The sequence below is a fragment of the Bufo bufo genome, chromosome 1, assembly GCF_905171765.1.
Source record: "Bufo bufo chromosome 1, aBufBuf1.1, whole genome shotgun sequence".
In the NCBI taxonomy this organism is placed as follows: Eukaryota; Metazoa; Chordata; class Amphibia; order Anura; family Bufonidae; genus Bufo; species Bufo bufo.
In genome coordinates, this window is record NC_053389.1 from 138,538,563 (window position 1) to 138,551,234 (window position 12,672).

At 46.0% G+C, this 12,672-nt stretch overlaps 1 protein-coding gene across 1 annotated transcript in view; it reads left to right on the top strand.

Moving 5' to 3' along the window:
- LOC120999064 (myo-inositol 2-dehydrogenase-like) overlaps positions 1 to 12,672 on the top strand; it is a 30,249-nt gene that overhangs the window by 8,642 nt on the left and 8,935 nt on the right. The window contains exons 3-7 of the mRNA XM_040429944.1: positions 2,145 to 2,215; positions 3,788 to 3,896; positions 4,812 to 4,942; positions 5,378 to 5,485; positions 5,890 to 6,008. Coding sequence (XP_040285878.1) covers positions 2,145 to 2,215; positions 3,788 to 3,896; positions 4,812 to 4,942; positions 5,378 to 5,485; positions 5,890 to 6,008 — 538 coding nt within the window. The remainder of the gene's footprint in view (positions 1 to 2,144; positions 2,216 to 3,787; positions 3,897 to 4,811; positions 4,943 to 5,377; positions 5,486 to 5,889; positions 6,009 to 12,672) is intronic.

Here is a 12,672-nt window from a genome sequence, read left to right on the forward strand (position 1 = left end):
CTGCCCTCCCCTCTGGGAAGAGCATGGTTGTTCAGGTGGATGGTTCTGGTGTCTTGTCCACACTGACTGTACTAGCTGTGTACCTATCTAACGGGTCTACCGCGTTCTGTCCTCCCGCTGGGTGCAGATTGCGTTTTTTCCATTCTAGGCAATGTTTCTGCTATGGATTTACCTTCTCGGTAACTTGGGAGGACTACCATTTAGTCCGTCTTCCTGTGGTGGCTACATCGGCTTGGGCTTTAGCCTGTCTTGTCCTGGCTTCGGGCGGTTGCTGGGCGGACCCTTCGGTTCCTGTCCGTTTGCTCCCCCACTCCGGGTGGATACGGGACAACATTGTTCGGGGCCGACGGGACCAGTTCTACCGACCGTTCTGCCCGTGTTACTGATCATTGGGTTTTCGCCCAGGCGACTCTAGTGAGCTCGCTAGTGTTCGCTTCTAGCCGAGTTTTCGTCCAGGATCTGTGGTAGGACTTAGGACTTTACCTGGGGTTCTGTGGGAAGCTGGGCGTTCCCCCACTCTGCCTTTCTCTCTCCATGGTTCTGTCTTTCTCCAGCCCGGCCTGGACCTGGGGCTGGGACTCCGTTGCTTGAGGTATCAAGTGTCGTTCCTGTCCTTCCTCTTTCAGCGTTCCCCGACCCTCTGGGCCTGTCAGGAACTTCTTCCATGGAGCGGCTCTGGGGTTCCTTTGTACTGCCCTCCGTTACCGTCCTGGGAACTACATACTGGGCTCTTGGCGCTCCAATTTTTCCTTGGAGCCGTTACAGAAGTCCTCTCTACTCCTTCTGTCCTGTACGGTTGGGTTTCTGTAGCCATCGTGTCTCTGACTGGTGCCTGAGTGGCGGCCCTTCTTGTTCCGAGCCTTCTGTCTTCCCCCAGGACAGGGCTGTTCTCCATTCCGTCTCTTCCTTCCTTCTGAAGGTGGTGTTTGTCCTTCATTTCATTGAGGCAGTCGTCCTCCCCTTCCCACCCCCGGGAACGGACACTTCACCGATTTGGACGTTGTTTGGGCCTTGCAGTTTTTTACTTGGAGATCTCCGACTCTTGTCGACGTTCGGTCTCTTGTGTTCCCAGGAGGTCCGCGCAAAGGGTTGAGGGCATCCAGGGTGGCTTTCCTCCACTTTCTCGGTGTGGCTCTTGCTGTGCTTGTCGCACCAAGGGCAGGGTTCTGCTTTTGGTGTCACCATTCATTTTGCCAGAGCTGTCGGTTTTTCCTGGGCCGGAGGCATTAGGCTTCGGCCATGCATTTGTAAGGTGGTCACTGGTCTTCCTTGCACACCTTACCGAGTTCTACAGGGTGCATACTCGGCCTTCGGCGTATGCTGCCTTGGGCCGCCTGGTCTGCAGGCGGCGGTTTTTTGTTGCCTTCGGGTGCTTCGCCTTGGTGCTGTGGTCCCTCCCCCTTTGGACTGCTTTTGAACGTCCCAAGGTCTTCTGTGTCCCCCAAGGAAACTGGGCGAGAAAACGAGATTTTTGTATAACTTACCAGTAAAATCTCTTTCTCGCTCTCTCCTTGGGGGACACAGCACCCACCCATTCTTTGTTCTTCTCTGACTGTTTCCGAGTTTGTTTTACCCTTTGGGTAGTTGGCTTGTTGGTTCCACTTTTTGGACTTTGCCTTTTCTCACTACTTGGACACGCAACTGGCAGTCTCTCTCTCCAGGCTGAGGGTATAGCTGTGGAGGAGGGGCTTAACAGTCTTCACTTAGTGTCACGCCTCCTAGGGAGATGAGCTATACCCAAGGTCTTCTGTGTCCCCCAAGGAAAGAGCGAGAAAGAGATTTTACTGGTAAGTTATACAAAAATCTCGTTTTTATCAAAATAGATCCAGAATTCTTTACTGATCAATTTTAGAATATGTCTTTGTAATAGTAAAAGTTCCACATGTCTGTGGAGTTCAGATCACATGCTTTTCTTCACACAGCTATATGTGTATTTTTACATTTTGGCTGGCTGTACCCACCACTAGGGGGAGCTGACTATGCACAAATGTATTATTGTGTACAATAGGAACTGTACAGATGCTACTTCTTAGAGCTCCTCCTTGAAGGTGGCAGCCAGAAACGTATTGTTTAACTCTTTGTTGCTGCTTACAGCTTGTCTGGTTTATACTTTGGATTTCCCTATTTGCCATTGTTATTTACAGGGTGTCTGGGGTGGTAATTTGTTCTCCACCAGAAGTTGCAGCCGCCATTACCTTGGAGACCTTAAAGGCTGGTAAGTGGTTGATGTGGTTGTCCTCCATGTATTGTGTGTTCACAATATCTTCGACTTCTCCAGCTGGTGAAAAACCACAACCACCAGCATGGCCGTCACTTCTGCATGCTGCATTTAGACATGTCTGATACATTTTGTGACCTTTTGCTGATGTAATTTGTTGGCTAAATGACAGCTTTTATGGCTATGTGTCATTTTGCTCTCCTGTATTGTAGTGTGAAAACATGGTAAAGTCATGTAATGTAACACAGTAGTGGATTAAGTCTCATCTGTGGGGCAACCTTATCTTACACTTCAATCAGCCATAACATTAATACCGCCTGTCACCGCCTCTGACCAACTGAAGCATTGACTCCAAAAGACCTCTGAAGGTGTCCTGTGGCATTACATAGATACTTTGGGTCCTGTAATTTGTGATGTGGGGTCTGCATAGATCACAGATGCTTCAGTGGATTGAGATCTGGGGAACCTTGACCGGTTATGACCCTGCCAATGGTTCACTGGTGATCTTTCCTTGGAGCACTTTTGGTATGTATTAATCCCTGCGTACCAGGAACACCTCACAAGACCTGTTTTGTGAATGGTCTGATCCAGTCGTCTAGCCTTTACAATTTGTGGGCATAAAATAGCTGGTTGAAGAAAGGGGTCAGAGGAGGATGTCAAGAAGCGTTCTAAGGCCGAATGCACACGGTATCCCGGCCTGGCATCCTGCTGACCGCTTCATGCTGCCGCTGCACTACAGTAATACACTGGTATGATCTATACGAGTGTATTACTGTACAGCAGCGGCAGCATGAAGCGCACGGCGTCATAGCAACCAATGACGCCGTGCGCTCCTGCTGTCAGCAGAATGCCAGGCCGGGATACCACGGACGTGTGCATTCGGCCTAATGAACAAATTATCTACAGTCCAGCAAATTAAAGCTGAATACAATGCATGTGCTCCAACTAATTTGTGTTCGGACACTATGGATTAGTTCCAGGAACATGAAAGTGGGTTTTCTTACTTTCCTGGACTTCACGGGCCCCAAATCTCAATCCTATGGATCATCTCTGGGACAAGGTAGAACCATCATGTCAGTACCTCCTAATCTGCAACAACCGTGAGAAGCTTTCAATACCAATATTCCTGCAGAACGATTTCATCACCTAATGGAAAGTATGCCACAACCAACTGAGCTCTCCCAAGATCAGTATAAAGTTGGCTAAGGGATCGGATAAGTATTACAATAATAAATGAACCTTTACCTACCCATCAGAACCCTTACCACTACATGTTGTGCCGCTCAGGGCTCCCTGCCACTGATGTGCCTGTATACCCATGTGGCAGCTGCATAGCAGGGAGCGGTCACACTGGTGCTGTGGGGATTTTCACGGGTAAGTAAAGGTTCTTTTATTATTTGATCTCATTTCCTCTCATGGACATTTTTGCCAAACCTGGAAAACTCTTTTGCATATAACACCCTGCATTGTGTTATTGTACTTGTGTAGTAACTGATGCTTTTGTGCGGTAGAATCCAGATCGAAAATGAATTGACAAACGACTAATCGGATCTCTGTGTTTATTTCAAGGGAAGGCTGTGCTGTGTGAGAAGCTGCTGAGCACGAGCCGGCAGACTGTGGAAGCATGCTTCGATGAGGCTGACAAACAGGGGAGACCTCTGGTGTGTGGCTTCTACAAGTAAGTTGGGGACGGTAACTGCATGTAGATTTGAGAAGTTAAAGAGTAACTAAACCTTTGTGTAAAATTTTAATAAGATGTCCCTAATGCCCTAATAAAACTTTTTCTAATATACTTTATTAATTAATTTTGTATTTTTATTATACTTTTTCCCCCATAAAGCGCACCATTCACTGTGTGCTTAAAACTCAGTTCTCTGTACACCGCTGACAGCTCAGGGCTGTGAAATTTACGAATGGGGCTGCAGCATCGCTGTGAGTACGGGCAGGAGCACATATTGCTGCTCCTGCCCTTGCCCCCTGGAGAATTACTGACTCCTGGCATTGCACAAGGGTACTCTGTACCCATGTGCTATGCCAGGATGAGTGGAGCAGGCTTTTGTTTCTGCCTGCTTCGCTAAGCTAAAAGAACTGCACGTCCTCTCTTAGCGGAGCAGGCAGAAGCAGGAGCCTGCTCTGCTCGGCTAATAGTGGCATAGTACATGGGTACAGAGTACCCATGTGCTATGCCAGGAGTTAGTAATCCTCCAGGGGGCACGGGCAGGAGCAGCAATATGCGCTCCTTGCCCGTACTCCCTGCTTATTTGGCCCCATTCATACATCTTACAGTCCGTACTCCGTACACTGCTGAGCAGTCAGCGGTGTACAGAGAACTGCGTTTTATGTGCACAGTGAATGGTGAAAGGAAAAAGTCTAATAAAAATACAAAATTAATTAATAACGTTTATTAGAAAAAGTTTTATTAGGGCATTAGGGACATCTTATTAAAATTTTACACAAAGGTTTAGTTACCCTTTAATACAAGCCGCTTACTAATGTATTGTTATTATCCATATTGCTTCCCTTTGCTGGCTGGATTCATTTTTCCATCAAGTTATACACTGGTTGTTTCCATGGTTATATTGTGTCTCCACAGGCGTTTTGATCCAGCCTTGAAATACCTGTTTAAAAAGATTCACCAGAAAAATGCTCTGGGCCGAATCCAAAAATTGTCTGCAGTCAGCCGCACCTTCCCCTGCTCTTCTATCAGTAAGGTCAAGACGTCAGGTACTTAAAAATAACTGAGATTCTGTGGATATATTGGCGGTGCTGGAGATGTGGGTGCAAGTCTGAATTGTCTATAATATGGTTTGTGTGTGGCAGAATGTGCTGCCATACAGGTTGGCTGCCACTGACATATTCTCCCCTAGAAGCAATATGTCCATGCAGAATCATGCTACAGTGTTGGTTTTTTTGTTTGTTTGTTTTTTACAAATCAGAGGCATACAGAGATACAGTAAAGGCCTTGTGCGACTACGGCAGCCATATTACAGCTCAGTACAGAATAGAATGCAATAAACATGTGTGAATGAAGCTCGGCTGTTCTCATGAGTTTCCACGCACAGACATACTGGGGCAGCTTCTTTTTCTGACTGAGTAAAAGTGAGTGAGGCTACAAAGTCACACTTTTTCTGACATAGATTTGTTCTCTTTTTCTAACAGGTGGTATTTTCTATAGCCCTGCTTTGCATGATATAGACATTGCCATCTGGTTACTCGGAGTTAGCCTGCCGAACACTGTGTTTTCCCTTGGACATGCTTTCTGTTCAGGTAGGTCACACAATGAGCAGATATATTTTTTTACCCATGCAAACTTATGGATGTTATATGTGCTATTGATTTCAGGCTTTCTTCACACTATACAATGCTTTTTTTTTACAAGCTTTTTTGTCGCCATCTATTGTGCTGTGACACCAAAAATCCTGTGACGGCGAGGGGGACACATAGCAGATTTTATGCGGAAATTGCTTCAACTGATAAGTTGTCCCATACATTAGAATGAGGTTGCTTTTGCATCATGTGCATTTTTTATTTTTTTTTAAGCTTCATTCAGATGTGGAATGTGGAGTCTCTGCAACAAATCTGCTATATGTGAACATACTTATAGACTTGGGGGGACTCATCCTTGTGCTCATATAATATTGCAGTAATATGAAAATTTCTTTGTGCCCCAGACATGACGACCTTGAAGGACTTGGACACTGTCAGCATCAGTATGAAGTTTTCCAGTGGAGCCATTGTGAACTTGGACGTCAGTCAGCACTGCACCAAATCCTGTGATCAGAGACTAGAGGTAATGTTACAGTATGATTGGCAGAGTAGCACAAGGAAAGCAGGTCTTCATCCTCAGTCCTAGCTGATTCCTAGGGGCCAAGTGAAACCGTTCATTAAACTAGACAGGCACCAGTAAAGTGCTGGTATATATTGCACCCCACATGTCGTGCAAAATATCAGTAGGCATCCTTTAGTTGCACTTTTTTCAGAGTTTTAAACATTAGCACAGAGGAGGCTGTGCGGTGTGAGAAGCAGCTGACAGAGCCTTCTATAACATGATAATATAAAATGTTTATACCCTTTAACCATTTAGCGAAATGTGACCTACGTGTACACCATGTCACAGGGCCTTGTATGGAGTGAGCTCAGGAGCTGAGCCCGCTCCGTACGCAGTCATGCCAGCCATGTTCTACAGCCCTGCAATTAGCAATCACGACATCGAAGCAGTTGAATAGGTGGAGGGGGCCCCTACTGCCACATGATCAGCTCACTCGCAGTGATTGTGTGGTATCAAGCGATTGTCTTTGCAGCCTGCCATGTACGGAAGCCTAGAGGCAGGTCTTGTTGAACATGGAATCTGAGCTGCAGGCAGCATGTATAGAACAGAAGATGCTGAGTACACTGATATATAGTTTTTTGGGAAAAGATTTAGTAAAACTTGTATTTGATTCATTTAAATTCCTGTTCATTCAGGTCTTTGAAGTGATAGTCGGTCATATCCGTGATTGACAGCCTTCCCTCTATGACTGTTTATAAATTTATAGATTTTACAGAATTTTTTTTCTCACAAATCTATAATAATCCTCCTGCCCTATAACTTGCTGCCTGCAGCTTAGATTTCATGTTCAATGTGACAGGTTCCCTTTAAAACAGGGATCTCAAACTGCGGCCCTCCAGCTGTTGCAAAACTACAACTCCCACAATGCCCGGACAGCCTACAGGTATCAGCCTACAGCAGGGCATTGTGGGAGTTGTAGTTTTGCAACAGCTGGAGGGCCGCAGTTTGAGATGCCTGCTTTAAAATATCCCCTTTGAACCACAGATTTAACAAGAGTTAACCTGTTTGTATGCAGTCATAACCAAGATTCAAGCAAGCACATTATTTATGTATACTGAGGGATCTTCAGATTTGTATTATTCTTATTATCAAAACAACTACAGCACCATGGGTATACCCCCAGCTACCAGTAGGAGGTGACACTAGATATGAAAAAGGTTGGCTCCGCCCAGGTGGGCTATACCCTCTCCACAGACACTAGGCTAATCAGTTTTAGTCTCGTGTCTGTAGGAGGCAGACACGACCTGCTCTTCTTCTGCAGGTCTTGCTGCTACTTTTTTTGCCTTTTTCTTTATTTTTTTATCTACACTTTTTCATCGTGGAAGTCCACTTTAGTAGCACCCCCTGCAGGCGCGTACCTGGGTACCTCGCCGGTCACCCAGTCCCCTATTACTGCATCCACAGTGGAGTACCGGTAATCCCACTCTAGTGCGAGTTTACCGAAGGGGTGACTCTGCAGCGCCCGAAGACGCCAGATGGTGAGTATGCTCACCTACCCTAGTTAGGGACTCTTTCCCTCCCATCCATCCATACTCCATCGGGGTCCGCTCCCCCCTGGCCGTCCTTTCCTTCCTCGGCCTCCTAATTACGCTTGTTCTTGGACTAGGTCACGCCAGTTCCCGCCTTTTTCCTGGCATCCAGAGTCTGACTCGGAACAGAGCATCAGGTGGATTTTCAGATGGCACTCCCCTGGTTGCACAGGTAATTATCCACACAGGTAAGTTAGCTTGCCGCCTCTCCTGTAGGTGGTGCTTTACACGCCACCGTGTTTAGCACGCCGGCACACCTATGTGGTGTCCCAGGTAAGTACACCTTCCCCTTCACAGGGGGGTACTTGTACCACTACCAAATTTTGTATTTGGCAGACTTTCCTGGTTCCAATGTATCTCCTTTTCAGCTAGAATAATTTCATTATTACCAGTGCTCCAGGCCACCGTATTACTTCTCCAGACGCTGTAGCCAATACACCATCCTGGTGCTAGTGTGCCATGTACTAGCGTACCATCTTCAGATGCTATTGCCCCCATGCACTATATTACTCCATTATTGGGTGGAGTACTTGTACCATCTCTAGAGGCTGTAGCCATTACACCTGTCTGGTTCTAGTGTGCACCATGTAGCCACATTGCTCCTTTCTTAGGTGGAGTACCTGTACCATCTCCAAATGCTGTAGCCATTACACCTGTCTGGTTCTAGTGTGCATCACGCAGTCATATTGCTCCTTTATCAAGCGGAGTACCTATACCATTTCCAGATGCTGTAGCCATGTCTCCGCTCTCATTATAGTGTGCACCATGCAGGCGGAGTATTTGTAGTATCTCCAAGTGCTGTGCCCTATTGGTACAATCTGTGGCCCATACGGCTCCTGCATTGCCCTTTCCTGGCTCTAATGTGTGCTAGGCAATCATGTGGCCCCTCTACATGCGGAGTGATGGTACCATCCCCAGACGCTGTATTCATCACTCTTGGCGGTGTACTTGTACTATCTCAAGGCGATGTATCCTACAAACCATCCTGGTTGTAGTATGTACCTGGTAACCATATGTTCCTCCTCCTTCTTGGGCGGAGTACAGTTGTTAGATTCAGTATATGGCTGGCCTGTTCAGATCTGACACCCGGTGCAGTACCTCCTGAACCAGGCCCTCTGAGTGCACAAAGTCTTCTCTTTGCTCCTCTACTAGGCATGATCTGTTATGCACCAGAAAACCACACTCCCTCCGCCATGGGCAGGTTGTTGGCTATACTGCTAGGTTTGTTCTTTGTCAACCCTATAAAGTACGACTGTATTCCGCACCGCCGCATTACCCTATTTCATGGATGGAGTACTCGCGTTGTTACTGCCTCTCTGCTTTGTTTTCACAGAGTTACATGGCCCAGTCCTGGCAGAATACCTGGATTACCACTGGATGCTCTATCCTGCAGGGATACACAGCATTGTGAACACCAGCCGCTACTGCAGTTTTCGGGTCATCGCTGGACGTCCTCTTTGATATGGCTGTGAAAGGACTACTGAGCGCCACACACCTACTTGGTGCGTGGAATTTTCCGCTGCTCATTCTGGTCCCTTAGTTCTTCCATGGTCTGGGTGTTCTTGGTACTCCCTTATGTTCTCTGATTAGTTGTGCTACATGACAGAAGTGCCGTTTGCTTGTGCCTTGCCGTTGTCTGCCCCTGTCAGTTTCTTCCCCCTTCGTTGGGGGTTTCATTGTGCTCTGCTGGTAGCTGGTTTCTACATGTCTGTAGTCTCTCCCGGCTTCCCCTGGCGAATTCTGTATCCTTTTCTGACATATGGATATCTGGCGATTCTTTTCTTTTATAAAATCCAGGGTGCTGTAATTGCCCCTTCCAGGCCAGTGTTATACAGTACGCTAGTTACTACACTAGGATGGTTGGTTAACCATGACTGATTTTATTTTTTTTCTCCCTATGCTTGCTACATTTAATTTTTCCTTTGATAATCTGGCTATTATTGTCCTCATGTGGTCCACTTTGTATGACAGCTGCTTCTTTGGGCCCGGTTTGGTTCTTTTCCCTCCTGGGTCCCCATAGGCTTATTTTCTTCTTGAGAGTCGAACCTCTCTTCCTGGTACCTGGGTTTGTTGCTCTGGTTTGCAATTTACATTCATATTGGCAACTTTCCCTCGATTTGACAACTGTTCCTCCTTAGGCTGTTTGGAGTCCTCTCTCTTCTACTCCAATATCTCTCGGACGCGTGTGTCTCCACTTGTATTACCAGGGCCTGTGACTGGTTCCCTTTTTTCCTGAGACTTTATGTGGCCAGGGATTTCTCTGGTCTTACATTTCACAGTGATATTTTGTTCCAGTTTTTCTGAGGCTCGATTCTCGCCTTCTTTGTGTGGGAACCTTATCTTTACGTTCTTTTCTCCTGGCCGTTACCAAGGACCCCCTCCTCCCCCAGAGGTTAGCTGCTTTCTCTGTCAGAATGGGGTTTCTACCTTCTCCTAGGGTGTTTCTCTTTTCCCACCTGCCTTGCAGTGGAAGGAGGCTTGCTCCCTTCCCATGGTGAGTCTTTGCTATTCTTTCTCTCAATCGTTCAGCCTCCAGTGTTTCCTTGTTTCCTCTCTACTCTGGCCTTCACACAGTGTTTGCCACGGACAGGCCATGTTTTTTCCTTGCCGGGTCCTCTTACTGGTTGGGTTCCTTTGCTTCCAGGCCTTATGGAATCGCCTTCCTTTTGCCGAGGGGTGGTCCACGGGTGGTCTTCCTTTAGTTTGTCTCCAGGAAGTTTTTTTCCTTGGTTCAGGACTGCTCCTTTCCTTTTCCCTGCCAGGTTCCCTCATGGTCTAATTTTTCTTGTTGGGTCTGTCCTCTTATAGATCCTCCTCCTGGAGCATCTTCTATATGCAGAGCGCTAGATCATTACCAACAGACGCCTTCCGGTTGTGCTGCTTTCCTGTTTCTTCAGGGGGAGCCCTGGTTCTTCCAGATCCTTCCTCTGGCTCTCTAGTGCGCGCGTGTTCAACTCTCGGTTCTTGCGCAGGACATCTAGCCCTTCTCCCTATCCTCTAGCTTCTTAATTTTTCCCACCTTGGGTGCAGCTGGGTGTTTCCCTTTGTTTCTTTCTTACAGATGGCCTTTTTTCCCAGGCACTTGTCCTTGGGATCCTGGCGGTCAACCATAATTTTTTTCTTTTGACTCTTCCTGGTCCTGAAACCTGTCGGCTCACTTCCTTCCTTAGTTTTCTATCTACTGTTTCATGCTATGGCCTCTCCTGGTCCTGTTGGGTCACATGGTTCTCCTACACTTGTGCGCCCAACTTTTTGCATGAGATTTCTATCCCACCCTTGGGGACTGGTTTGGGACGTCCCATGGTGCTGTGTCCCCCAATGACATTAACGAGAAAATTAGATTTTTGTACCTACAGTAAAATCCCTTTCTCGTTCAATTCACTGAGGGACACAGATCCCACCCTTTGTTTTCATTTCTCTTTCTGTCACTGGGCTGCTGTTCTCCTTTCTTCCCCGATCCAGGACATGTTGGTTCTTTGCTTTTGTTTCTCTCTCCTACTGCTATTGGTACAAACTGATTAGCCTAATGTCTGTGGAGAGGGAATAGCCCATCTGGGCGGAGCCAACCTTTTTCATATCTAGTGTCGCCTCCTAGTGGTAGCTGGGCGTATACCCATGGTGCTGTGTCCCCCAATGAATTGAACGAGAAAGGGATTTTTTATGGTAAGTACAAAAATCCAATTACCGTATTTTAGTTGTGAAAAAAACATATTTTTTTTTCCATTTTCCCAGTTTTAAAAATAAAATAAAAAATTATAAAATAAACCCCCATGTATGGGCTGTATTACACTGTTCTGGCAGTGCGACCGCCAATGGATGACAACACATCCATTGGTGCACGTTTACGCAGGCCTGATTACAAAGGCTAATGCAGACTGAATGTGAGAGAAACGATTACTACCACAGTCACTCCTCCCTCGTTCAGTTCTATTGATTATTGGTTCTGATTATTCAGCGAGATATGCTGCCGATAATTGTGCATCTGTCATCCTGATGAAAAATGCCTAGTATCCGACAGACAAGTATTTGCTCATTGATCAGCTGCAGGAAAATACAGGGCAATTATTGGGAATAAGTGTTCCTATGAAAAGTCTTAATAGGGTCCTATCAATGAAAAATCGGCAAAAATGTTTTAAATAACCACATGGAAAAAGTTACAGCATCAAAAAACAAATTTTTCTCGTCATGAAGAGGGGAAAATTGGCCTGGTTAAATGGCATTTAAAAATACAGCTTCTCCCGTAAAAAAAAACAAAAACAAAGCCCTCATACAACTTTTGCAAATCAGGGATAAAAAACTAGCTAAAAACATTCAGTTTTCTTGGTATTTTTCAAGTCCTATACAGAAGACTATAGGAACCCCCCACCACCACCTAAAAAAGCGCCATACCCAGAGTATGGTGTGTTTTAAAAAAAAATAAAAATACCTGAACCCCAAAACGCTTTATTTAGCACATTTTATATAGACCTTAACCTCTTATTGACCGACCTTGTTTTTTTTTTACAGGATTAGTTGTAGTTTCATTTTGATTGCATTTTATTCAATTTTTTTATGAGGTGAGATGAACAGAAAAACAGCAATTTTTGCAGGATAAATGCAATGAAAACTACTCTGTGGGTTTTTTGTTTGTGAGATGAGTTGTAGTTTTCACTGGTATAATTTTTTGGTACATACAACTTTGCTTTTTCTTCTTTTTGGGAGGCAGATGAACAAAAAACAGCCATTTTTAGCATTTTATTTTTTATTTTTACCCAGTCCACAATGTGGGATAAATGACACGATTGTAAAGTTTGGGTTGTTACGGATGCAGCGATACCTATTATGTAGGGGTGCACCGAAATTCCGGCAGCCGAAAATATCGGCCGAAAATGTACGTAATCCATTTCGGCCGATATTGTTACATATCGGCCGAAAATATGGGGTGTGGGATTTGTCACCCACCATCTGCGGGCGGGTGCCGGACGGGCGGTTTACTGCATCTTTATTTTACCTTACAATCGTGACGCTCCAGTAAGAACTCTGCAGGCAGAGCGGAGGGCGTCGTAACGTCACTTACTCACGTGACGCGCCTGCTCCGCCTCCTTCATTCATAAAGT